Source organism: Garra rufa, chromosome 16 (genome assembly GCF_049309525.1).
Source record: "Garra rufa chromosome 16, GarRuf1.0, whole genome shotgun sequence".
In the NCBI taxonomy this organism is placed as follows: Eukaryota; Metazoa; Chordata; class Actinopteri; order Cypriniformes; family Cyprinidae; genus Garra; species Garra rufa.
Window position 1 is genome coordinate 2683416 of NC_133376.1, and position 27779 is coordinate 2711194.

At 37.7% G+C, this 27779-nt stretch overlaps 1 protein-coding gene across 1 annotated transcript; it reads right to left on the bottom strand.

The window, feature by feature from the left end:
- Nucleotides 1-1478: 1478 nt before the first annotated feature.
- myot (myotilin) lies at nt 1479-26804 on the bottom strand. Its single transcript, XM_073820760.1, has 16 exons — nt 26073-26804; nt 24355-24405; nt 23535-23682; nt 21821-21871; nt 21590-21731; nt 21210-21233; nt 20973-21092; nt 20529-20685; nt 12776-13510; nt 10309-10555; nt 8618-8655; nt 8194-8329; nt 7076-7283; nt 5747-5912; nt 5326-5459; nt 1479-2076 (listed from the first exon to the last, which is right to left on the bottom strand). The coding sequence occupies exons 2-16, from the start codon at nt 24360-24362 to the stop codon at nt 1946-1948; spliced, it is 2445 nt and encodes an 814-aa protein (XP_073676861.1). The 5' UTR covers nt 24363-24405; nt 26073-26804; the 3' UTR covers nt 1479-1945.
- Nucleotides 26805-27779: the final 975 nt, after the last annotated feature.

Here is a 27779-nt window from a genome sequence, read left to right on the forward strand (position 1 = left end):
GTGAAAACTGTAAATGTTAATATACAGAATTTTAGACACATTCGTACATCATTAACGGATACAGCAGCGATTACATTCCTGCACTCTATGATACTGGCTCATATTGAGTACTGTATCACAAGTTGGTCCTATACGAGTCATGCAGCTATTGGGCCAATCGAAGTATGCTACAAAAGAGCATTGAGAATTTTAGATAAGAAACCTTTGTCATATCACCATTGTCAAATTTTAGATAAATATAAGTTCTTAAATTTTGCTAATTTCAAATTATTTAAATCAGCCTGTCTAATCTACAAGGTTATACATGGTCTGGCGCCTCCACCATTGAGTGATTTTATTAAACAAAAGTCTAGCAGTGTTGCCGGGTCTCGAGTGACTAGAACCACTATGAGAGGTGATTGTGAATTGGCATTTAGGCGGACCGCCTTTTCACAGAATGTCCTGTCCTATCAGGGAGTGAGCTTCTGGAATAGTATTCCACTGTCAGTGAGGGAAAGCACAAGTCTTCCTACCTTTAGGAGTCATTTAAAACTGTGGCTGAGGGACATACAAACATGTGATCATGTTTAGTTCATTATATATAAGACGTAAAACAGAGTTAGTGCATTACAAAAAGGAATACAATTATTAGTGCAATACGGGTTGTGCGATAAGAGACAGTATAACATGGGTTGTTCAATAGGGATCAGTGTAATGCGGGTTAGTGCAATATAGAATGGTGTAATATGGGTCAGTGCAATATCAGGTCAGTCAGGGCTTGTGCAAAATTGGTGTGTGTAATACAGTTGATGTTTTTTGGTTTTCTATTTTGTCCTTTGTTGCTCACTCTTGTTGTTATTGTTTGTTCTAACATGATGTGATCACTGTTTTTGTCCTTGTCTCTCTGTATATAGTTTGTATATATGGCTCTGTATGTATTTATTAATTTGTGTGTAACACCAACCTGCCAGGGGGTCTGCAGATGGAAATTAGCCTAAGGCTATAATCTGACATATTTACATTTGTGAAAATGTTCATTAATATGTATTGTCCCTTTTTTCTCAAATAAAATAAATAAATAAAAACCGGACAAAAGATAATCAGTAAATTCTTTGTCTGGATGGTGGGCGAGTTTGATGGCTAGGTACGAAATATTCATAGGAGTCAAAAGGTAGTTTTTAGATTTGTTATTTAATGTTTTTTTTTTTAACTGGACAGAGGAAGGCTGAACAGATGATCTCAGTGAACCTACTAAAAGCAATAGAAAATTCAGAAAAAGAAATCAGATGTGATGAAAGGGGATTTGGATTTTTTAAAGTGACAGAAAAATCCTCACAGTCTATCTGGCGATTTGAGTTGGAGGTAGGCAGGAGGGAGAGAAAAGAGAAGAGAAAAGAAGTGAGAGTGAAAGATTTTTCAGTACATATATATTTAATAGTTAGTGTTTTTTGTGTGTGAGAGTATGTCATGGCAGGGAAAAAACACCTCAGAGATAAATATAGTATTCTCACAAAGATCTTTACTCAAATGTTCATCTCACATCATATATAACACAAATGATATCTGTGCTGAGGACTGTAATCAATACATTTGACCAAATCCTTTGTACTAGTAGCAAAAATTCCAACAAATATCATTTTTCGTACATTTCCGAGTGTATCAGTGACGGCACTGCACACATGTATTGAGCTTCCACAGCGGAGAGACGTACAGCAATCAAAGCATTAGTCTAGTTTATGCAAAACTGAACAAACAAAAATTATAACATACATTTTCTTTTTCTTTTTTTGTACTGGGTGTCTTAAATATGCAGCTTTACATGAGACTGGTAAACCATTTCCAACCAAACAACACAAAGTGTGTTTGACCGATAAACTGCTTAACTGGCTCATTTACACAGAAATATATACTACAGAAATACAGCATAATATCAGCTGACATGAAAGCTGTGTGACTCTTTGAGTGTCTACAGTTCTTCGCTCTCGTACAGCGGGGCGGTGTGGTGAGGAACAGGATCTGTGCTCAATGTGGAAAACTGGCTCAAGATGGGAAGAGTCTTCAGTGTCCTGACTGGAGGAGCAGACTTATTCAGTCGAGCTGAAAGAAAATAGCCATTCCTATTTAGGGCCACAGACTTCAAAGCAATGAATAAGCAAATTCAGGTCAACACATATCCAGATATGTTATATGTATATGAGATCATACTAATTCATAAATACATTCAGCTAAGTAAAAATATGAATAAAATTAGATAAAAAAATCTAAAGGTATAAATTTGCTGCACATTCCTACACACTTTCTCCTTATACATTCATATACAGTCGTGGCCAAAAGTTTTGAGAAATACATAAATATTGGAAATTGGAAAAGTTGCTGCTTAAGTTTTTATAATAGGAATTTGCATATACTCCAGAATGTTATGAAGAGTGATCAGATGAATTGCATAGTCCTTCTTTGCCATGAAAATTAACTTAATCCCGAAAAAAAAACTTTCCACTGCATTGTTAAGAAGGCTTCAGGGCGTCCAAGAAAGTCCAGCAAGCGCCAGGATGGTCTCCTAAAGAGGATTGAGCTGCGGGATCGGAGTGCCACCAGTGCAGAGCTTGCTCAGGAATGGCAGCAGGCAGGTGTGAGCGCATCTGAACACACAGTGAGGCCAAGACTTTTGGAAGATGGCCTGGTGTCAAGAAGGGCAGCAAAGAAGCCACTTCTCTCCAAAAAAAAACATCAGGGACAGATTGATCTTCTGCAGAAAGTATGGCGAATGGACTGCTGAGGACTGGGGCAAAGTCATATTCTCGGATGAAGCCTCTTTCCGATTGTTTGGGGCATCTGGAAAAAGGCTTGTCCGGAGAAGAAAAGGTAAGCGCTACCATCAGTCCTGTGTCATGCCAACAGTAAAGCATCCTGAGACCATTCATGTGTGGGGTTGCTTCTCATCCAAGGGAGTGGGCTCACTCACAATTTTGCCCAAAAACACAGCCATGAATAAAGAATGCTACCAAAACACCCTCCAACAGCAACTTCTTCCAACAATCCAACAACAGTTTGGTGAAGAACAATGCATTTTCCAGCATGATGGAGCACCGTGCCATAAGGCAAAAGTGATAACTAAGTGGCTCAGGGACCAAAACGTTGACATTTTGGGTCCATGGCCTGGAAACTCCCCAGATCTTAATCCCATTGAGAACTTGTGGTCAATCCTCAAGAGGCGGGTGGACAAACAAAAACCCACTAATTCTGATAAACTCCAAGAAGTGATTATGAAAGAATGGGTTGCTATCAGTCAGGATTTGGCCCAGAAGTTGATTGAGAGCATGCCCAGTCAGATTGCAGAGGTCCTGAAAAAGAAGGGCCAACACTGCAAATACTGACTCTTTGCATAAATGTCATGTAATTGCCGATAAAAGCCTTTGAAACGTATGACGTGCTTGTAATTATATTTCAGTACATCACAGAAACAACTGAAACAAAGATCTAAAAGCAGTTTAGCAGCACACTTTGTGAAAACTAATATTTGTGTCATTCTCAAAACTTTTGGCCACGACTGTACATGTTAACCCCTCTGGTGAAAATTAATGTGCTATATTTTATATTTTTGATGGTTTTGTGATAAATTATGATCTATTATTTTTCTTGACCACTTTTTGAGTACAGAAATGAAAAAGAAATTGACAACTTTTTATTACTATGAAAACTATACACTAAACAACACAATACAACTCCTTAAACTCCCTAACTCACATTTTTAGTAATCATCATAAATTATATATCATTTGAAAACTTGAAACCTTAGAATTCATCATTTTAAATCAGATATTGCGATACCTTGGAAATTGTACTTTGTACTCTTTGGAAATTGAGTGTCCTCTCCTTAGTGGGTGGAGTCAAGTGTCATATTACAAAATACATTAAGGTCTTTTAGAATCAAAATATTTTATAATCTTGACAAAATACATATCATCGGAAAGGTCTGAGCCTCAAGATTCCGTATTTTGTGGTTATTCTTTTGATAAAAGTAACACAGAGAAATTTAGACATTTGTGAAAGAAAACTGCATAAAAAAAATTCAATAAAGGTTTTGATGGCACCCGGTGGCTGTTTGAGGCGGCCCTAAATAAAATCTCACAGGGACCTCAATTTTTTTTTTCTTTCTATCAACTTTAAATTTGGAACATAGCTTATTTAGACATAAGGCTTTATATATGTATATATAAATGGTACAGTGCATTTTATTTACAGTAAATTTAAACTTCTATAACTTTTGGATACTTTATTATTTTTAATAGAAGATTGCCTTTTTAAAAGAAGAGTCCAACATTAGGTCTGTATTCCAAAGCGTTCATGAATTATAACAATATTAAGTTATGTTAAAAAACGGGGGGTGACACTTAAGGGGTTATTATACAGAACAGACCAAAAGTTTGGACACACCTTCTCATTTAAATGAATGAGAAGGTGTGTTCAAACTTTTGGTCTGTAGTGTATATTTTTTCTGTTTATTAAAGTTTTTACTCTACATTTGTGCAGTTTTTTAAATGGGTTTTTATACAAAAACTGCTTTTTATATAAAATTCACTTCATAAAAGACCCACATTTCTAACTTTAATTCATGGGGATAACATGGATAATTTCACATGGTTTAGTGTAAGATTTTTGCCCATCTTTTGGAAAATCCAGTTTTAAAAGTAAAAAAAAAAACAACTACAAATAACTTTTACCAGTAGGTGGCTGCAGAGCTCCACTATTTGCTATTTTCAGTTGAATTCATATCTACAGTACAGACCAAAAGTTTGGACACACCTGAATGAGGTGTGTCCAAACTTTTGGTCTGTACTGTATCTAAAACAAATCTTTAAAAAAATTAAGATTGATGTAAAAAAAAAAGTAAGGTTTTGTCTGTGTGCAGTGCCAAACATTAACACTAGATGAAATTCACTTCCCGTTCATTTGCTATAGTGGTCATTTTTGACTGTGAACAATATTGTCAATATTCACACACACACACACACACACACACACACACACACACACACACACACACACACACACACACACACACACACACACACACACACACACACAAATACATTGTGTGTGTGTTCTCATAGGATGTTTATCAAGTTTTGTACCATATTGATTAAAAGTTAAAAAAAAAAAAAAACAGTCAAAAATGACCAAACAACACCAGGGGGGTTAATTCTCAATAATAATAATAATAATAATAATAATAATAATAATAATAATAAAAAAACATGATTATGTTTTTTTATGTCAATGCATCTAAAGATGAGCTTAGAAAGCATTTCCAGCACTTTAAGTCTCAAACATAAAGTAAACACTTACTGGCCACATCTAGCCTGGCGTTGCATGTGGACATGCCCGCTTCATTGATGGCAGAAACAGTGTACCAGCCCGCGTCAGACTTTATCACTGGATCAATGACCAGACACAGCTTTCCTGAACCGTCCTGAGAGAGACTGACACAAACACGCAAACGTCACTAGATGTGCAAACATCTATAGAGACTACAGTAATGAAGCTAGACTTTTAAAACAGTTTATGTCTAGCATTGTACATTTCAAAAAAACAACTTCTTAACTTCTTAAACAGCTACATTTTGTGTTTCACAATTAAAAAAGAAAAAAAAATCTTTTAATTTTTGTGTGAATTGTTCATTTAGACAACTGTCCTTAAACACAAAAATGAAATGAAACTGTTTCTAAAAAGCATCCAGTGTTTTATGGTCATATGTTGAATGTCAGACCTCATTCTCATGGGGTCGATGCGCAGCATTTCCTTGTCTTTCTTCCAGTAGAGCTGCGGGGCTGGAGACGCCGTCACCTTACACTCTAACCGCACGCCGTCGCCCTCCAGAACCCGAGAGTTCCTCATCTTCATCACAAACGTGGGAGGACACAGCTGCTCCTGAGCTGAGGACAAACACAACTATTACATTCACCTCACAGTCATACACTGTCATCAACAGATAACCAGAGGACCCTGAGCTACTAGCCTGAATTAAACATAACTAGGCCATTAATCAATACTCTGACATGTCAATTTGTGCTTGTATGAATAAATTAAAATAACATCATTTCAGAAGCTGTTTTAGAAAAACTTGAAGTACTCGTACACTCAGCAAAGAGCAGATCTGATGAATCATTTAAAGCAAAATATTGTTAGAAAAGTATCTATTTTGGTCAACAAAATATTTCACACGACTTTTTTAACAATGCATAAGACCATTCCTACAGAGTATATTCTAATGTCCTTATCATAAGTGTCCTTTAACCAACTAAAATCAGTTTTTCATCATCTCATCATGCAGGAAGGATGGAAAGGGGGCCGCAGAACGATTATACATAATACTTAATTTATTTTCAGTACTATACAAATGTGTCCCTGGACCACTAAACCAGTCATAAGGATCCATTTTTTGAAATTGAGATTTATACAACATCTGAAAGCTGAAAATGAGCTTTCCATTAATGTATAGTTTGTTAGGACAATATTTGGCCGAGATACAACTATTTGAAAATCTGAAATCTAAGGGTGCAAAAAAATTTAAATACTGAGAAAATCGCATTCAAAGTTGTCCAGATAAAGTTCTTAGCAATGCATATTACTAATCAAAACTTAAGGTTTGGTATATTTACGATAGGAAATTTACAAAATATCTTCATGGAACCTGATCTATACTTAATATTTTGATGTGTAGCATTAAAAAAAATCTATAATTTCGATCCATACAACTCAGCTCTATCAATATACTTTATTAGAGAATTACAGAAGCATATGGTTTTAACATAAACATTTAAATGTGGCTACTCTATAAATCAATTAACTCAAAACTAGCCTGTTCAGAGATTACTTTAATAAAATGCTTTGAACTTGTAGGTAAGACAGTGTTTATTGTTTAGTGTTCATGTGAAAAAACGAATGATTAAAACATTCCATCATATCTAATATTAAAAAAAGTTTGCCTTGCCAAAGTATTCATGCTTCCTTTTTTTTCCCGAGGTTTTATCACATTGCAAACTCACCGTTATAGAAACTATAAATGTATTCTTAGCATTAGCACAAGACTGCTCACCGATCACATCCAGACGCAGTGAGAAGTGGCTCTCTCCAGCGCGGTTCTTCGCCACACATTCATAAACACCTGCATGATGAATGGTCACAATCTCAATAATGAAGGAGTGGACGCTCTTCTCACACACCAGCATCTTATGGTAATCATCGGGTCGGATGAGTTTGCCATCCAGATACCAAGAAATATCTGGCGTTGGCAAACCTACAACCTGCAGAAAAAAAAAAAAGAAAATTTAAAAAAAGCTCAAACATTGGTTTGTAAAGGTTTTACTACAACTAACTTTTGTGTTAATCTACAGTAAAATGTAATGATCTCTGTATCAGGTTATAAATTCAGTTTATTTAGGTAATTTTTTGCATCATAATGGCCATGACAGCCTCATTAAAGGAGTTCACTTTCAGACCAAAAATGTACAGATAATGTACTCACCCCCTTGTCATCCAAGATGTTCATGTCTTTCTTTTTTCATTCGTAAAGAAATGTTTTTTGAGGAAAACTTTTCAGGATTTCTCTCCATATAATGGACTTCTATGGTGCCCTGAGTTTGAACTTCAAAAATGCAGTTTAAATGCAGCTTCAAAGGACTCTAAACCACAGTCGAGGAAAGAAGGGTCTTATCTAGCGAAACGATGGGTTATTTTCTAAAAGCATTTACAATTTACATACTTTTTAATCTCAAACTCTCGTCTTGCCGAGCTAGACAAGATGAGCATTTCAGGTTAAAAAGTATATAAATTCTATTTTTTTTTTTTTTTTTTTAGAAAATAACCCATTGTTTCGCTAGATTAGACCTTTCTTCCTCCACTGTGGTTTAGAGTCTTTTGAAGCTGCATTTAAACTGCATTTTTGAAGTTCAAACTCGGGGCACCATAGAAGTCCATTATATGGAGAGAAATCCTGAAATGTTTTCCTCAGAAAACACCATTTCTTTACGACTGAAGAAAGAAAGACATGAACATCTTGGATGACAAAAAAATACATTATCAGTAAATTTTTGTTCTGAAAGTGAACTACTCCTTTAATATTTCACTTTAAGAAGGTCAGAGTCAGTGGAGTAATATGTTCTGGTAAAACAAATGCATACATGATGTTTGTTATATCAATAAATGAAAACCTGCCTTAAAATCAACCCTGCAGAATCGTCCCTCTTCAACAGTAAGATCTTGTGGCACTTGTACAAAACGAGGAGCAAAACACTTCTCTTGGATGGTCGCCGCCTCTGTACCATCTCCTCCGGGACGATTCTTTCTGGACCTTAATGGGAAAAGGTAAAAATGAACTGAATTCAGCCACATTAATCAACATTAAGTTAATCCAAACAGCGGTGTACAGTGACTCAGGCAGGGCTCAGAGCATTAGATGATCACCTTCAACAAGCACAAAGTTTCTATCTTACATTTTGCCAGAGAACACATTCAGTGTTTGACACATTCACAGATGTCAGCCAGTGTTCATTCACTCTGAACTGTGTCAGAACAGTTAGCTACATGCACAATCATAAGATGAAAACACTCCAAACTCCTAATGCAGAATGACATTTACCATATTCCTCCAGGCTGGAGACCTTCTGGAGAGCCTGGCTGTTAAAATAGTGCACAACATTTGCTTGAATAACATTAAAAAATGATAGACAGACAGTGTGTACGCATGTGTTGATATTAGCAGTGTTGGAGGTAATGCATCACAAGTAACGCAAGTTACGTAATATTACTTTTTCCAAGTAACTAGTAAATTAATGCATTACTTTTTAATTGACGAAAATATCTGAGTTGCTTTTTCAAATCAGTAACGCCAGTTACCTTTTTCCCCTCATTTATTGATTAAAAGCTCTCCTGTCCCCATGTTGAGAGAAATTGTAAAATGTTACTTTAGTTCGAGAATAAATGTGAACATGCATTAATTCATCTCACTCACTAAAAAACAGATACAGTGTTCCTCAAAATGAATAAAAACACTGAAACTCAACGCAAACCTACAATAATTAAATATGTTAAATAATACAAATGTATGTATAATATCCCATTTTATTAACCGATGTCTTTGCTGTCGACCTTCGATGATCCAATTCATCCATACTAATAAGCAAAAAATTACTCAAGATAATCTAACATTTGTTTTCCTTTTTTATTGCTGAAGAGTTAATTTTTTCGTCTGTGGTCTACTGTACAGACATGAATTTACTTTTCTCTAAGCCTCAGGCTTTTTGTCTTAAACTGCTTTTACATTTGACAAAAATAGAACTTTTTATATTAAAAACAAACAAGCAAGCCCTGCCCAGATAATGCATTGCTTTCCATAAAAAGTAACTAAGTAACGTAATTACTTACTTTTTTAGGGAGTATAACTCAATATTATAATGCATTACTTTTAAAAGTAACTTTCCCCAACACTGGTTATAATAATAGCATCATGATGAATAGGATCGCTGCAGAGCACATGGATTTTACACATGCTATTTTAGGCCCATGGAGAGACTGCTATCTGTTTGGTCTGGCTTTGAAACATTCCTGTTGAAGACAACTAGAGTGATGGTAACAAATGAGAATAAAGTACAGCTGCATAAACTCACACTCTTGTCTCTTCAATACCAGGGGTTTTAGTTTTACTTGTGGCTTTACTAATATACTATCATGTAACATGGATTCTCTGTAGGACAGTTGAGCTTGTTTACACACGTGGCAGATCGAAGCACTTGGCTGTAAAGCCATGATCACTGTTGAAAAAAAAATGATGGTTAGGTATGTTTTGAAGCATGGCAGCTGGTTTGAGCTGGCCTTTAGTTGGTCATGAGCTGGTGCTGAGCAGGAGAGGACCAACTAAGGACCAGCTTAAACCAGTTCAAACCAGCTGTCATGTTTCAAAACATACCTAACCATTATATGCTGTTTTTTCAGCAGGGTAGTGTTTCCTCTTATACTCTTAAAAATAAAGGTGCTTCACAAGGCCATAGAAGAACCTTCTTGTCTAAATGGTTCCATAAAGAACCTTAACATCTGAAGAACCTTTCTGTTTCACAAAAGGTTCTTTGTGGCAAATAAGGTTTTTCAGATTATAATAAGGTTGTTTTTTAAAAAAAACCTTTGACTGAATGGTTCTAAAAATGGTTCTTCTATGGCATCGCTTGTAGAACCTTTTGAAGCAAGAGTGTAACATGCTCTAACATTACAGATTAAAGCTCTAAAAAAGTATTCAGCAGTTGAAATAAAACTTCAAATAACTTAAAATGACAATACCTGTTCAGGCTCTAAACCGAATGAATTTTCAAGATCAAACACTGAGGCGGCATTATCTGCTCCCAACAGTCTTCTAGCCATCCGCTCCTCATAAGACATCTTCTGAATGTTCCTGTGTTGAGGAGCTTTGTTCCGTAGCTTCTTTTCGAGGTCTTGGATAAGAGCATCTTTTGAGCCCTGAATCTCTTCATCCGTGGCACGAGACACTGGCCGTGAAACTGTCTTCTTCAAGATCGGCCTTGGCAAGCTATGAAAACAGCCCATAAGAACATTTTATTGCTTAAGGGTTTAGGAAATAGTTTACTTAAAATTGACAATTTTCTGAAAATGTCCTCACTCTTAGGCCACCCAAGATGTAAATGAGTTTGTTTTCTTCATCAGATTTGGAGAAATGTGTCGTTCCATCACTGTCTCACCAATGGATCCTCTGCAGTGAATGGGTGCCGTCAGAATGAGAGTCCAAACAGATGATAAAAACATCACAATAATCCACAAGTAATCCACTCCAGTCCATCAGTTAACATCTTGAGAAGACAAAAGCTGCATGTTCATAATAAAAAATTACATCATTAAGATGTTTTTATCTTCAAACCATTTCTTCTGGCTAAAATAGAAGTCCTTAATACATAATAACGCTTTCTACAGCGAAAAAGTGGTCTGGTCTAAATCAGGAGAGATTCTGCACGAAAATCTGCACAGGTCTAACACTGTTTACGAGCCAAAACAGCTAAAAACAAGTTTTAAACAAGTATGTGGGTGGATTTTAATGTGAGAGACAACAGGAGATGGACGTTTTTTCACTGGAGGCCCTGCTTAAAAAATCAGCATATCCTGGTTAGGTATGTTTTGAAGCATGGCTGTTGGTTTGAGCTGGATTAAACTAGCCCTTAGCTGGTCATGAACTGGTTTAAAATGGATATGAGCTGATCACAAACTGGTTTAAGCTGGCCATGAGCTGTTTAAAGATGGTTATGAGCTGGTTTAAGATGGTCACAAACTGGATTAAGCTGGTTTGAGCTGGTTTAAAATGGACGCAGGCTGGTTATGAGCTGGTTTAAGCTGGTTTGAGCTGGTTTAAGATAGTTTAAACTGATCATGAGCTGTTTTAAGATGGTTATGAGCTGGTTTAAGATGGTCACAAACTGGATTAAGCTGGTTTGAGCTGGTTTAAGATGGTCACAGGCTGGTTATGAGCTGGTTTAAGCTGGTTAAGAGCTGGTTTAAGATCATTTAACCTGATCATGAGCTGGTTTAAGCTAGTCACAAGCTGGTTTCAGCTGGTCATGAGCTGTTTTAAGATGGTTATGAGCTGGTTTAAGATAGTTTAAACTGATCATGAGCAGGTTTAAAATGGTTATGAGCTGGTTTAAGATAGTCACAAACTGGTTTCAGCTGGTCATGAGCTGTTTTAAAATGGTTATAAGCTGGTTTAAGATAGTCACAAGCTGGTTTCAGCTGGTCATGAGCTGTTTTAAGATGGTTATGAGCTGGTTTAAGATAGTTTAAACTGATCATGAGCAGGTTTAAAATGGTTATGAGCTGGTTTAAGATAGTCACAAACTGGTTTCAGCTGGTCATGAGCTGTTTTAAGATGGTTATGAGCTGGTTTAAGATAGTTTAAACTGATAATGAGCAGGTTTAAAATGGTTATGAGCTGGTTTAAGATAGTCACAAGCTGGATTCAGCTGGTCGTGAGCTGTTTTAAGATGGTCACAAGCTGGTTTAAGCTGGTTAAGAGCTGGTTTAAGATCATTTAACCTGATCATGAGCTGGTTTAAGCTAGTCACAAGCTGGTTTCAGCTGGTCATGAGCTGTTTTAAGATGGTTATGAGCTGGTTTAAGATGGTCATGACCTGGTTTAAGATGGTTAAGAGCTAGTTTAAGCTGGTCATGTCCTGGTCCTGAACAGGAGCTGGTTGCTTAGGATCAGCTCATGACCAGCTAAGGACCAGTTTAAACCAGCAGGCATGCTTCAAAACATACCTAACCAGCATATGCGGTTTATTTTAACAGGGGAAGCGTTATTATGGATTACGGACTAGTCTTTTGAGCAGAAGTGATGGATTAAAGTTAAAAACGCCTTAATGATAGATTTGTTTTGTACACACAGCTTTTGGCTTTACAATATGTTAATTAGACTGCAGAGGTGTGGATTACTTGTGGATTATTGTGATGTTTTTATCAGCTATTTGGACTTTCATTCTGATGGCACCCATTCACTGCAGTGGATCCATTGGTGAGCAAGTGATGGAACGACACATTTCTTTAAACCTGATGAAGAAACAAACTCATCTACATCTTGGATGACTTGAGAGTGAGGACATTTTCTGCTAATTTTCATTTTTGGGTGAACTGTTCCTTTATACTTTGGAGATTTTAGTTATTTTTCATATTTCAAAGTATCAACTATCAACTTATAAGCATACATTAAAGTGTTCCAGATACATGTCAGCGATAAGACACTTACGTGTTGGGTGTGTAGTTCATGTGAGACACAGGTGGGGGCTGTGGAGGTGGAGCAGTTATTTTAGGGGGATCTGGAGCTATCCGGGGTGGGACAGGTGCAGGAGCGTGATTCAGCGACTGACTTGGAGGAGGCAGTGGCTGTTCCTGGGCCTTCGGTGTTGGGCTGAGTGATCTGGGGGAACGCTGGGGAGATGGCGACTGAGGTATGGAAATGCATTTGGCCTGGGGGCTTGATAGAGAAGGCAGGACAGATGAGAGGAAAGCTGCTGATGATTGTTTCCCATTGTTTGGAGAGCTCCGTGGTTTAGGAATCAAAGTCATGCTTGAACACATGGACGTTCGAGCGGGTCCAGACTGAGGAGGGCTCAGTAACGGAGCAGCAGTTGAAGCTGGGGGACTTGAAGTTGAGTTGAAGTTGTTGGGCTTGCTGATCTCAGTGTCGGGTGTGTGGAAACTGGGCAGGGACTGGATGAAATGGCGAGGACGCTCATAGTTGAAGGCACTGGGGGGGTACAGCGATGGCGAGAAGGTGGGCAGGTCAGCCATGTTCATGGCACTGCCTCTGGGCTCCGCTGGTTTACTCAGCTTGCTGGTGGGAAGGAATGGATGTGGGACACTGTTTTTAACCCCCTTTGCCGGAGGATCGGGTTTGCTCATGGAGGAGAGCTTTTCAGCTTCAGTCACCTGACTGGCAGAACTCTGTTTGCTCTCCGTGTCCACAAGAGACTCCGGCACCCTGTTGGCAAAAAAAAAAACATATTTAATTGGGTCACTCAGGCTTACAGGTGGTTCAAAAAAGGACTTCACACTGATGATCTGCCTTCAAGTGAATCAATTCAAACAAAAGGGACATGAGCGACAGTGTCCTTATCCTAGGTTATCCAATCCTGCTCCTAGAGGGCCTGCATAGTTAACTCTGATTTGTCTCACCATACCGGCTTGGAAGATCATAGCAATCCAGAAGACCTTGACTAGTTTGGTTCAGGTGTGTTTAATTGGAGCTCTGCCAGATAGTGGCCTCCAGGAGCAGGAGTGGACATCCCTGCCTTAGACAAAGTGATAGTTAAGTATAGATTAAAGAGCAGGTCATATAGCAGAGCAGGTTTTTGAACATTTTTTTTTTTTTTTTTTTTTTTTGCAGTTTGATTTAATTCTTGATTTGAGAATTTTCAGATATTTTTGCTGGAAACAAGAAAAAAAATCTAAGTTAGAAAAGTGTTTTTTGCAGTGTTGTGTCTCAAAAGAAAGAATCGATTCAGAATCACCTTAACAAGTCGTCATATTTTCGAATCTTTTGCCTGTTACCAATACACATCACTGACTAACATATTAACATAGTCTTCACCTGCCCATGAAGTACGAACAGTCTGACCTTCTGCTAGTTAGTGTGTTTACATCATGTTGAGAAGACGCTGTTCTGCACAAAAGCATGTTTGTTTTGTTTTCATTGCAAAAGATGATGATGTGAAGAATCAGTGGTTAAAATAAATTTTTTCCACAATACCACAGAATGCAATTCAAACCTGTTGGTGTGATTGTCATTTTACAGAGGACTTCTTCTCTAATCTTGGCGAGTTCAACGTGGAATTCGCTAAACGCTTGCCAATGAAAGATAAGTTATTTGGACCAACAAGTGTCCAACAAGTGCTCAAATATTTTTTGGTGCTAATATGTGATGCATACCTAGTGCAGATATAGATTTCCAGGTAAATCACAATATTTTATGGTCTTACTGAAATAGTTCTGATAATTCGGTGTGAACCCACTGTTTCCCAAGAATGTGTTGATAAATGTAGGCTGTCATTGTTCTAATTGCTTTGTTTAATAATAAAGAATGTAGACATATTTTGGTTTACACACTGTATTTAAGCTTTTTTACACTTTTTTAAATACTAAACTGTATTTAAGCTGTAGTTAGTCACATTAGCACTCGGCTAACACATCCAACATTAATGTTTTATGAAGTGTTTACAGTTTAACAGCTAAGCTTTAATTCAGGCACGATTCGCTTGCATTGTTTACGGAAAGACCAATCACAACAGACTTGGCCAACTGACCAATCAGAGCAGAGTAGGCTTATGGAAGGGAGGAGTTTAAAGGTCAGAACTGCTTCAAATGAATTGTTTCAAACTCATTGCTAAATGATTCTAATATTAAATGTATTTTGAGAAAATCACAATGTTTTCTAACCTTAGCATTTAAATGACCAAACACTTCCTTTTGAACTAAACTTGCAAATGCAACCAATACCGCAAGTGAGGAGGTGGGTGTTTCAACAAGGATGCTAAAGACTGCAGTAGACTAAGAAATGTGGTAGATTTATTACTAACTGGCCTACATTTACCAACCAAAAAAAAAAAATAATAATAAATAAATAAGTGTGATTTCCTAAGTAAAAGTCAAGTTTGTCATAAAAAACATTAGGGCAAGATTTACTAAACAGGAAAAATGATCATGAGACCAGAATGTCATAAAAGACAGATGGGAGTGGAAAGTTCTGCATTAATCATTTCCATAATGACCAGCATAATCTGTCAAGATCAGAGCAAACTGGCTACTATCCTTGTCAAGCTCAAAATGTGCTAAGACATGCTTTTTGGTGTTAAATAATGGTGCAAATACCAGTAAATTGACTACACAAACCTTAGTAAATCACTTTGCATGAATTGTTTAAATACTCCCATATATGTTGCGTCTGAAAGGGAAACTCCTACAAATGCATGTACAACAAGGTCAGCCACAAAAAAATATGCATTTTCATTGCTAATGTTTCACTGCATGTCTTTAGTAAATCCTGACAGTAGTTTCTTTTAATGGCAAAAGAGGGTTTGCCCTGGTGAAAGCTTCAAGTAAATCTGGCCCAATATCAAATGGTGGATTGAGAGCCTTGTTGAAAAGTCAAAAGTCAAAACATCTTCTGTCAGCCAGACAAACACATAGCCCCGCCCCAAACTCACGCCATTGGTTGACTCTGTGTTGCTGTGTCATGCTGGATAGGCTGCTCAAACAAGCAGAGCAATGTTATTGTAAGCTGTGCTCAACAACTTGATGCCTCAAGGAGTGGAAACAAGACTAAATAATACATAATTAGAAAACTAATTCATCTGTCTACTTCAAAAGACATGGCTTTGTCCATGTCTACACCTTTTATGTAAATGAGCCTAAGCACCAAACACACAAGCAACCTGAGAGCCATCTTAAACTTCTGAAGTTATTACTTACTTAACCAAAAGGCTCACATTTATCATTTGTAAACACATTCTACATGCCAGTAATCTTTTTTACACTTTCATGAACATGGCAGGGGTTCATAACATTGCATACTGCTGGTGTGTTTCTGTGAAAAAGCCATGCGGCTAAAAAAAGTGTCATGAGGCACGACTGACAGACGTGGCAGGTGCAGTTCATTTACAGCGACGCTGGCACTCAGTTACACTGTTTGGAGGTCATTGTGAATAAAGGCCTGAGCTCACTAAATGTCATTCACTTCTCAGTCACAGTCCAATAACGTATAACAATAAATATATTTGCGATGGTGAAATCATTGCTTAATATAAAAGCAAGTGTATGTTGATATTAACACTATTGTATATTTAAGCAATATATAAATATATAATAACATGCAAGCAAAATATACAGGAATGGGATTAAATGTTTGGAACAGTTGTGCAGATCAGATCAGCAGCTACAGTCAGAAAGTGTTTCATTGCGGTTACAGTCCACCACACCATACAGTACCATTTTTCCAAATAAATTAAATTACCAGCATAACAACTTGAAAATGAGCATGAATTTGAGAGTATCTTAATATTTCATATTGTTACTTTAATGACAGCAGCTCTTGATCTGTATGAACACATCTGATCATGATCTCCAGCTTAATTTAAGAATATATAGAAGAGCATCTATGGAAGCAGAAACATCTGGCATTTTATATTTGCAGGTTTACATTTAATTTTGAGGCTTTTACAGGATGAAAAAAACAAAACATTTTTTAGCTATGTAAAGGATGCTATGTAAAAAGCCCTTCTTTTCCACAACACCAAGACCAGATGATAAACATAACATTAAATAGTTTAAAAGCCAGCAGTGCATCCTCTACAAACACAAACACACAGCAGTGAGTGAAGAGTGAAAAAGCTTTAGTGATGAACATTGAGACACTGTATGACCTACAGAGGTCAAACCTACAGAATCTAGATTTAAAAACAAAAACAAATAATGTTTAATTTACCCACTGAACAAAAAAAAAGTAAAAACGACTGATTGTGCATTAATAAAATTAACAAACAAATCAAAATTGCTCAAGTTGCTTAAATTTGCTGATTTTCTGATCATTCCGATTGCAATAAAGTGTAAAACAGATTATCATCCAGATTAGAAATCTTGCGCTTACCTGCTCTTTGAAATGGTTTTGCTAGCCAGTAAGATCAACTGTATGTAAAGTCGTTTGAAAGGTTGAAGGTGTAGAGCGATTCTCTGGCATCTGTTCTCTCAATGAGATACTGTCAGGCTGTTTATCTATAGAAAACTATGCGAGTCATGAGCTGCAGACTCACGCCCCCACCATTCTTGAGGAACCACCCATTCAACCCACGGACAATGTATAGACACAGACTAGCGAGAACATCTAAGGTTAAAGTGAATAAATCTGATAACTTGATTTATTCTTGTTGTAAAGTCTAAAGATAACCAGTGCTTCCACTCTTTGATAGCAGCCGCAGCAGCCAACTAACAACTCACTACAGGATAGATTTCGTGTTGCAAGTCAAATGTGTGAATAAAGGGCATGCATGTAATTTATAAGGATCACCGTGTCACAGCAATAGATATTTATGCTTGCAGTTTAAAGCTACTGACTTTGACTACAAAAAGCAAAGAGGAATCTTGATAAAGATGCCAAGACTTATTTTTATGAACTCAAGTCAATCAGTGACAACTCCAGGTCAGTGTAATATAAATTTGCCTAAATGTACAGTAAGACTTGTTTACTATTCTGCCCTACAAAGCAAAAAGGCAGTAACTACGCCGAGTGCAGAACTGAGAAAAATGACTTTAAAGTTAGCCTGTCATCCAGCCTGTTATCCAATGTTAAAACCGTACCGTGAGGATGCCGCGAAACCACACACATTTGAGATAAGATATTTTGTCACATAACAAAGGATGCCTGAATGTCATGAAAATGACAATAACTCATTTTTGACCAAAAATGCAGTTACTGCCTTTTTGCTTTGTAGGGCAGTATTGTCACTAAAGAGGTACTTTACAGCTGATTTGAATTGTGTTTGCATCATTGAATAACTGTTTACTTATCACTGTAAGGCTGTTTTGAAGCAATCTGTATTGAATAAAAAGCTATATAAATAATGGTGACATACTTTCATCTTCTAATGCGTCCAGTGTACCGTTTACCAGATCTACCCATAAATTAGTTGTTTATGTGTTTGTAATCTTTATCACCTGTTCCTACACTCTTAAAAATAAAGATGCTTTAAAAGGTTCTTCACAGCGATCCCATAGAAGAACCATTTTTGGATCCACAAAGAACCATTCAGTCAAAGGTTCTTTAAAGAACCATCTCTTTCTTACCTTTTTATAATCAGAAGAACCTTCTTTCGCCACAAAGAACCTTTTGTGAAACAGAAAGGTTCTTCAGATGTTAAAGGTTCTTTATGGAACCGTTTAAACAAAAAAGGTTTTTCTATGGCATCGTGAAGCACACTTTTTTTGTAAGAGTGTATATTCTGATTACCAACCTTGGCTCTATAAAACACAAGCCTGTATTCCTGAAACTTTTCAGACAATGCTGGATAATTTTCATCCTTTGTTGTTCTCTTTTTTATTACTTATAGGCTCTGCTTTACAGACAGGACAGAACTGTTGGAATAGGGAACAGTTTCTATTCGTCTACACCCTATTGTCTGTGAGGTACCTCAAGGTCCTGTATTGGGGCCTATTGTCTTTTCCTTATACCTAGTTAACAGTTGTATGTTCTTAGTGTCTTAGTCTCATTGTTTAACAGTATTATATTATAGTTTAGTATTATTAGTATTATGGTATTATATATAGTATGTTTTATATATAGTATATATAAGATGTTTTTGTACAGTGAGGGAAAAATCATTTGATCACCTGCTGATTTTGTACGTTTGCCCACTGACAAAGAAATGATCAGTTTATAATTTTAATGGTAGGTTTTTTGAACAGTAAGAGACAGAATAACAACAACAACAACAACAATAAAAAAACACATTTCACAAAAGTTATAAGTTGATTTGCATTTTAATGCCCTTCACAAAACATGACTTAGTACTTGGTGGCAAAACCCTTGTTGGCAATCACAGAGGTCAGACATTTCTTGTAGTTGGCCACCAGGTTTGCACACATCTCAAGAGGGATTTTGTCACACTCCTCTTTTGCATTGGGGTTTTGAGGTATCAGCTTCCTCCACAGATTTTCTGTGGGATTAAGGTCTGGAGACTGGCTAGGCCACTCCAGGTTCTTCATGTGCCTCTTCTTGAGCCACTCCTTTGTTGCCTTGGCCATGTGTTTTGGGTCATTGTCATGCTGGAATACCCATCCACGACCCATTTTCAGTGTCCTAGCTGAGGGAAGGAGGTTCTCACACAAGATTTGATGGTACAAAGCACCGTCCATCGTCCCTTTGATGTGGTGCAGTTGTCCTGTCCCCTTAGCAGAAAAACACCCCCAAAGCATAACATTTCCACCTCCATGTTTGACGGAGGGGATGGTGTTCTTGGGGTCATAGGCAGCATTCCTCCTCCTCCAAACAGTTGAGTTGACTTGATGCCAAAGAACTCAATTTTGGTCTCATCTGACCACAACACTTTCACCCAATTCTCCTCTGAATCATCCAGATGTTCATTGGCAAATTTCAGGCAGGCCTGTACATGTGCTTTCTTGAGCAGGGGGACTTTGTGGGCGCTGCAGGATTTCAGTCCTTCACGGTGTAGTGTGTTACAGTTTTCTTGGTGACTATGGTCCCAGCTGCCTTGAGATTATTGACAAGATCCTCCCGTGTAGTTCTGGGCTGATTCCTTATTGAAACTCCATGAGGTGAGATCTTGCATGGAGCCCCAGACTGAGGGAGTTTGACAGTTATTTTGTGTTTCATCCATTTGTGAATAATTGCACCAACTGTTGTCACCTTCTCATCAAGCTGCTTGCCGATGGTCTTGTAGCCCACTCCAGCTTTGTGTAGGTCTACAATCTTGTCCCTGACATCCTTGGACAGCTCTTTGGTCTTGGCCATGGTGGAGAGTTTAGAATCTGATTGATTGATTGCTTCTGTGGACAGGTGGCTTTTATACAGGTAACTCCCTTTAAGAGAGTGCTCCTAATCTCAGCTCGTTACCTGTATAAACGACACCTGGGAGCCAGAAATCTTGCTGATTGATAGGGGATCAAATACTTATTTCACTCATTAAAATGCAAATCAATTTTTTTACTTTTTTGAAATACGTTTTCTGGATTTTTTGTTGTTGTTGTTGTTATTCTGTATCTCACTGTTAAAATAATCCTACCATTAAAATTATAGACTGATCATTTCTTTGTCAGTGGGCAAACATACAAAATCAGCAGGGGATCAAATACTTTTTCCCTCACTGTAGCATTACTATACTGTGTGTTTGTGAGCTTTCTGTGAATTTCAGACCATCATTTTTAACCTTGATCTTTGGATTGCATGTTGACTTCCAGTTTGGCAAAGCCTGAAATGCTGAAAAATGTCCTACCGTGCTACAGGGGCGGCAGTCTCTTCCTCAGAACTGTCAGGCCATTCTGGAGGAGGAATTAGTGTGTCTTGCAGTAACATGGGCTGCTCATCCTGCTCTAGTCCAGCTGAGCTTAGAGAGGAAGGCTCATCCTCCTCTCCCAAAACCTCCTCTAGGTCTTCAAACAACACAATCATATGATTACACATTGATTGCCTTAATTCTCTTTCCTATTCACCAATATTTGTTTTGATGACAGAACAAGTTCTAGATCAGTAAATATAGATCAGTTACGTGGTAGGAATCTGCTGCCTTCTGTTTCTATGACAATTATTATTGGAGATGTAAAGTATTATCAATTTGGCTATGATAAAAACTAATTTATATTTAAAAACTTAAATTAGATATGCATACATTTATTTGGAATTTTTTGTAAGCATGCATAAAATCAAACAAGAAAGTTACCTGTATATACTTCAAGCATGGCACTGCATGTTACTGTTCCAAATTGATTTGATGCTGTGCACTTAAATATCCCAGAGTCTTCTGGATACGCCTCTGTGATCACGAGGGTGCACAATTCCTCTACAATAAAACAAAGAAGGGTTAAAAGCCTATTTGACAAACTTGTTTGTTCATCTCTCAAAATAAGAATAAGTCCATCCCTTCATGCACCATCCATTGAGATAAATGTCTACTCACCAGGAACAGAAGCTGAACTTGCCTCTGAGAAAAACAAAGAGACAGTAAGAAGCCGTTTTAATTTATTGACTTGTAATGAAACTAGTAAGATGGTCTTATGTCTATTATTGTTTTTAAAGGCACAGATCACACTAAAATTACATATTATTCTTGCAAATTCTAACTTATATGCTGATATTTTGCATATTTTGTGTCCATTTAAAATAAAGTAGTGCATAAATGTCTTTATTATTTTGAATGCAAAACAAACAACTTAATAATATATAGCACTTAAGTTGTAGTCCATACAACTACATATTTATTTTGGGGTGAGCTATTAGTTTAAACAGCATCTACAGTAATGCTGTGATCGGTCTGAGTTGTGTCCAGCTCTCACTCACTCTTTCTAAGGATACGGAAGTCTGCCGAGTCAATGATCTGTTCGTTCTCTCTGAACCAGGAGATCTGCAGTGGAGGCGTTCCTCTGATCCTGCACTCCAGGACCACCAGCTGCCCCTTCACTGTACTCACATCATAAAGACACTGTGAAGACACAACCACACCATTAACAGATCACAACCTCATCCTGATCCACTCAATAGAAGGTATATTATATGTTGTTGTTGCATTACCTTGACAAATGTTGGAGACACTCCAGCATTCCCTGAACCCTGGATTGTGTTCTGAACCAGAACAGTCACAAAAACACAGATCAGCAATGTGTGTTTAGGCTGGGAGTAACATACACATAACACACAGCCATTCTGCTCATGCATTAGCAGAATCCTCCACATCAAAGACCAACTTTTCCTAAGTTTCCTTAATGAAAAGAATACATACTTTTATGGCACAGTATGAGCAGATGAAATTGATTTTACAGGTTTGTTTGATTAAGGTTGGAGCTAAACTCTTCAGGACAGCCAACAAAACCAGAAAAAAATTCACAAGTTCACAGCATTACAAAAAGAGCAGCAAACCCCGTTAAAACATAACTGTGGTTTATCACACCTGAGTTCAGTTTTTCTAGCCACACCCAGACCTGATTACTGCCACACCTGTTCGCAATCAAGAAAACACTTAAATAGGACCTGCCTGACAAAGTGAAGTAGACCAAAAGATCCTCAAAAGCTACACATCATGTTGAGATCCAAAGAAATTCAGGAACAAATGAGAAAGAAAGTAATTGAGATCTATCAGTCTGGAAAAGGTTATAAAGCCATTGCTAAAGCTTTGGGACTCCAGCGAACCACAGTGAGAGCCATTATCCACAAATGGCCAAAACATGGAACAGTGGTGAACCTTCCCAGGAATGGCTGGACGACCAAAATTACCCCAAGAGCACAGCGACGACTCATCCAAGAGGTCACAAATGACCCCACAACAACATCTAAAGAACTGCAGGCCTCTCTTGCCTCAGTTAAGGTCAGTGTTCATGACTCCACCATAAGAAAGAGACTGGGCAAAAATGGCCTGCATGGCAGAGCTCCAAGACGAAAACCGCTGCTGAGAAAAAAGAACATAAAGGCTCATCTCAGTTTTGCCAGAAAACATCTTGATGATCCCCAAGAAGACTTATTGGAAAATACTCTGGACTGACGAAACAAAAGCTGAACTTTTTGGAAGGTGTGTGTCCCATTACATCTGGCGTAAAAGTAACACAGCATTTCAGAAAAAGAAGATCATACCAACAGTAAAATATGGTGGTGGTAGTGTGATGGTCTGGGGCTGTTTTGCTGCTTCTGGACCTGGAAGACTTGCTGTGATAAATGGAACCATGAATTCTGCTGTCTACCAAAAAATCCTGAAGGACAATGTCTGGCCATCTGTTCATGACCTCAAGCTGAAGTGAACTTGGGTTCTGCAGCAGAACAATGATCCAAAACACACCAACAAATCCACTTCTGAATGGCTGAAGAAAAACAAAATGAAGACTTTGGAGTGGCCTAGTCAATCCTATTGAGATGAATTACAACAATTCTGCCAAGATGAGTGGGCCAACATTCCTGCACAGCGCTGTAACAGACTCATTGCAAGTTATTGCAAATGCTTGATTACAGTTGTTGCTGCTAAGGGTGGCCCAACCAGTTATTATGTTTAGGGGGCAAACACTTTTTCACACAGGGACATGTGGGTTTTGGACATGTTGTGTTTACTTGTGTTATCTCTGATTAATATTTAAATTTGTTTGATGATCTGAAACATTAAAGTGTGACAAACATACAGAAAGGGGGCCAACACTTTTTCACACCACTTATTCTATTTACAGTTGCCAACCATCCAACTTTCGGACTTGACAACTCTGCCAACTATAAAAACTTAATAATGTTATGTGTTTTCTTTTCTTACCAATTGAGGACTAATGCAGACAGGCTGTACTAAACTGGAGTGCCTCTGCTGTACTGTAGTAGAGGATGAGGATGATGAAGAGGAGGAGGATGTTTCACGGGAGCATGATGATATAGTTAGGGACATGGTTGAGGTTTTTTTCTGAATCCTGAAAGAGTTAGAACACAACTATTTGTAAAAACTGGCAGTGCATAGTCAAGAACTACTAATTTACTGGTACGTGTCATTTCTCCAAATCACCCAAAAATCCCAAAAATCACCATGATAATATATCAAAGTGGATTATATAACTGGTGCGCTAAAGTCTTCTGAAGCCATACAGTAATTTGCTATGAAAGCTTTAATATCTGTTCATTGTAACTGCATGAAAAAGTAGCCTGCACAGTTTTCATAATTTTTACTTTTGTAGTCCACAGAATAAATAAAGATATACAATACAGGTTTCAAATGTTTTGAGTAAATATTGTTATTTGTGATCCTGGACCATAAAACCAGTCATAAGGGGCTTTTTTTTTTTTTTTTTTTAAAGTTGTCCAAATGAAGTTCTTAGCAATGCACATTACTAATTACAAATTAAGTTTTGATATAAACAAGGTAGGAAATTTACAAAATATCTTCATGGAACATGATCTTTACTTAATATTCTAATGATTTTTGGCATAAAAAAATCGATCATTTTGACCCATACAATGTATTGTTGGCTATTGCTACAAATATACCCTTGCTACTTAAGACTGGTTTTTGGGGTCCAGGGCCACATTTTTGGGTAAACTATTTCTTTGAAAGCACTGTTGTTGTTGTTTTTCTGTGTTTCTCTTACTGTGCCATGTTTCCAGTTTCTTTGCAGAGTGTTGATTAGCCCAGTAGGACACTAGAAATGTCAAGAAAACAGAAATACTGAGTTAAGGACAACAGAAGGGTTTATTATGTTCATTTCTTTTAAGTAAGATTTTGTCTTTATGCACTTATAACAATTTGCAGTAGTGGTAAAATCTGTAATATCTGTTTGTGAAGCCTTACACACCTCTAATACACAACCATTACAATAAAATCAGAGAAATAAGAATACACTCTTAAAAATAAAGGTGCTTCACGATGCCATAGAAGAACTTTTTTGTCTAAATGGTTTCATAAAGAACCTTTAACATCTGAAGAACCTTTCTGTTTCACAAAAGGTTCTTTGAGGCAAATACGGCTCTTCAGATTATAAAAAGGTAAGCAAGAAATGTTCTTTAAAGAAACTTTGATTGAATGGTTCTTTGTGGAACCAAAAATGGTTCTTCTATGGCATCGCTTGAAGAACATTTTGAAGCACATGAAAAAGACATGAATAGGTCAAATAAAACGATAATTAATAAACCAAAAAGGGCATTCCTGCAGTCATAATAGTTGGAAATGAACACCACTGAAGTTTTAGAAAAATTGTTCTCTTCTTTCTGCGTTCTCAAACTCGTCTGTTATACTTGAGCAAGATTTGTAAACACATTGTTGACTTTCGGTGACTTTATTCATAGCAATGCTATGAGTCTAACCCCTTTACTGTCCTTTCACTGGTACTCAGTAGAGTGAAGCAACGAAACCTGAGCAGCTCCCTGGGCTAATTTGGTTGTGCCTTCAGTGTGTTGCATTTAGAAACACATGGTGTAGGATAAATCTTTCACCCTGGATTCAATTGGAAAGTGCCATCTCAAAACACAAGAGTTTTTTTTAATTAAATAAATAAATAAAATAAAATAAAATAAATCCTCCGCACTGTATCTGTTTTAAGTCATACTGATAAGATTTATTTTGATATTGTACCCACAAATCACCTTGTGATTGTATAGTTACCATAGAGTCAGTCTATAGTGGGGCATCTTAATAAATAAAGGTTAAAGTTAAAAAAAAAAAAAAGAGTTTACAGCCTGATCTCACAGAAATAAATCATACCCATGAATTATAATTATATATTTATCTCACTATTTAAATCTTCAAGGTAAGGGTACCATAAAGAATCCAAAACCTAATATGCTATTGCAAAACCTAAAATGAAACATTAAGAACTCAAAAGAACCCTAAGCTGTAGCAAATCCATAACCAATGCAGACAGATAAGAACAATATGATTTTAGTTGTTCTATTTCCTCACAAAATCACCTTGGATATAACTTTTTGAAGAGTGGAATGGAAGTGCAGCACCTATGAGCAGATGTGCAAGTATCAGCATTGAAGCCAGATATATTTTTGGCACAGCCGTGTAATGGCTGTCCATCAAACACGAGCAAAAATATAAGGTCCTCTTGTAGCAAGTCAACATATATATCTAAAATTACAGCAGAACAGCCTATGGGCTGAACACAAACAAATCCTCTCTGTCAAAGCAACTACTTTGCCACCTCTCAAGCCAAGAGAAACAGTTTCTTTGCATGGGTCCCGACAGTGCACCTGTTCCACAACCAGAAGCCTTACCGGTGTATCCTCTTAGTGTAGAGGGGCCAATGAAAATTCCACTGGGCTGACAACGCCAAGGATAAAGGAAGTTAGGAAGTCAGAATCCCACCTTGTTGCACTCTTCCCCTCTTAAAGAGAGTGCACAGCAGGTCTTTCTTTGCCCCCCTCTTTGACAGGATGTCTTCTACCCGTTAAAAGAAATGGAGAAGTGGGGACAGGCACTCAGACTGGGCTATTGGTAAAGAGATTCACTAGCTTGACTGCAGGTTGTCTGGGTAGGTATAAGGTGCAGAGTAAAGTGAGGAAGTACGTTCAAATCTCATCTCACATTACAGTCTGTCCATCTGACACAGCTGACTCCACAGTAAACGGGTGAACCAAACACTTGGGTGTCAAATATAGACCACACTCATGCACCCTTGCCCCAGGGATGGAAATAGCATATGCAAGGAACTCTTCTATTAATCATTGTCCAGGGAGATTGGCATGGTTAGCTAGTTGCCACCATTACCAATTATGAATAAAAAATATATAATGTAATATCAGAACTTTAAGCTCCAGTTTGATTTTTGCATTAACTCCATCCATTATCCATCCATTTGTACTGATAAGTAAATAAAAATGTACTCAGGAGCCATTGTTCACCACCTTAATACTACATAAGACTGTTTGCTTGAAGACTACCCATGTGTTCCTGGCTGCATCTTCTCTTGTGGCAGAGGTATCCACTGCAGTGTCCCCTGATCCATTAAAAATCCCTGTGACTTCACTTGCTCTGCTGTTCCCTGATTCTCCGGCTCCTCCCAGGTCTTCTGCTCTGCTTGGCTGCCCTGGAGTCTCCTGTCTTTCCTCTGTGTCATGTCCCCTACTGGTATTTTGGATCTGTCCTCCTGGTAGACTTTTAGGTGTCAGGAGTCTCAATAAAGTAGGGAGGGGGATTAATGTTAAACCTCCAGCAGACTGACAACCTCATTTCACTTACATCTGCCCATTCTTCCTGGACTGCAGATCATAGATACACAAAGGGTCTGTCCCAATACCCACAACTGCAGTTTTTGCATGTTATTACCCATCATGAGGTATGTCTAGTGTGTTTCCCAGGTGTTTATGTCGCCCTGGGCCTGCTTAAACATCACAGCAACGTTGCCAGTCCTGCAAAATTAAGCTCCAACAGTAATCAAACTGGAACCAGCTAATTAAGATATTCAGGAAAAGTGAACCTCATCATAAGACTCAGTTGCCTGACATTCACACCTCCACTGGTTCAGTGGTGTCCCTTACTGACCGGCAGTTCTGAGGAGCCTATACAGCCGAAAAGGAGTCGTTATCACAGGCCGAAAGGGACACATGTGAGTGAGAAGTAAGAGTAAACTTTCAATTGATGTCTCACCTGTGTAACAAACTTAAGTACTTCAGGAACACATCAACTGCATCTAAAAGCTAAAGAAGCTGTCTTGTTGCCTCACTCCAATATCAGACAATGACTTTTGAATACAATTTGAATACAAAAGTTTAGAAACACTTCTGAGGCAGCATCACAATCTAACGATAAAGCAAAGCAAAACAGAGAGAGCTTTAGTGATAACTAAGCAGAACTCTTTGGTTATGACTGACCATTTTAGAGAGTTTGGTGTTGTGTCTGTGTTGCCATTTGCCCTTCTTTATGTTTATTTGGGGAAGCTTGGCTTCTACTCTTGTTTCTATTTTAAGAGAAAGATCAAGTAAAGACTGCATGCTTTGAGTCATCTGAGCTTCTTTGTTTACCCCTGCTGGTTTTGCAAAGTGTCATCCCTAGTAGACCAGAGGGAGAGAAGTA

Bases quoted from the DNA above. Each gene is read 5' to 3' on its own strand.
- myot (XM_073820760.1), bottom strand. The intron at 10,556-12,775 runs GTAAGTGTCTTA...CTGTTTTCATAG, and splicing joins ATGAACTACACACCCAACAC to CTTGCCAAGGCCGATCTTGA. The intron at 5,460-5,746 runs GTCTGACATTCA...TGTTTGTGTCAG, and splicing joins ATCGACCCCATGAGAATGAG to TCTCTCTCAGGACGGTTCAG.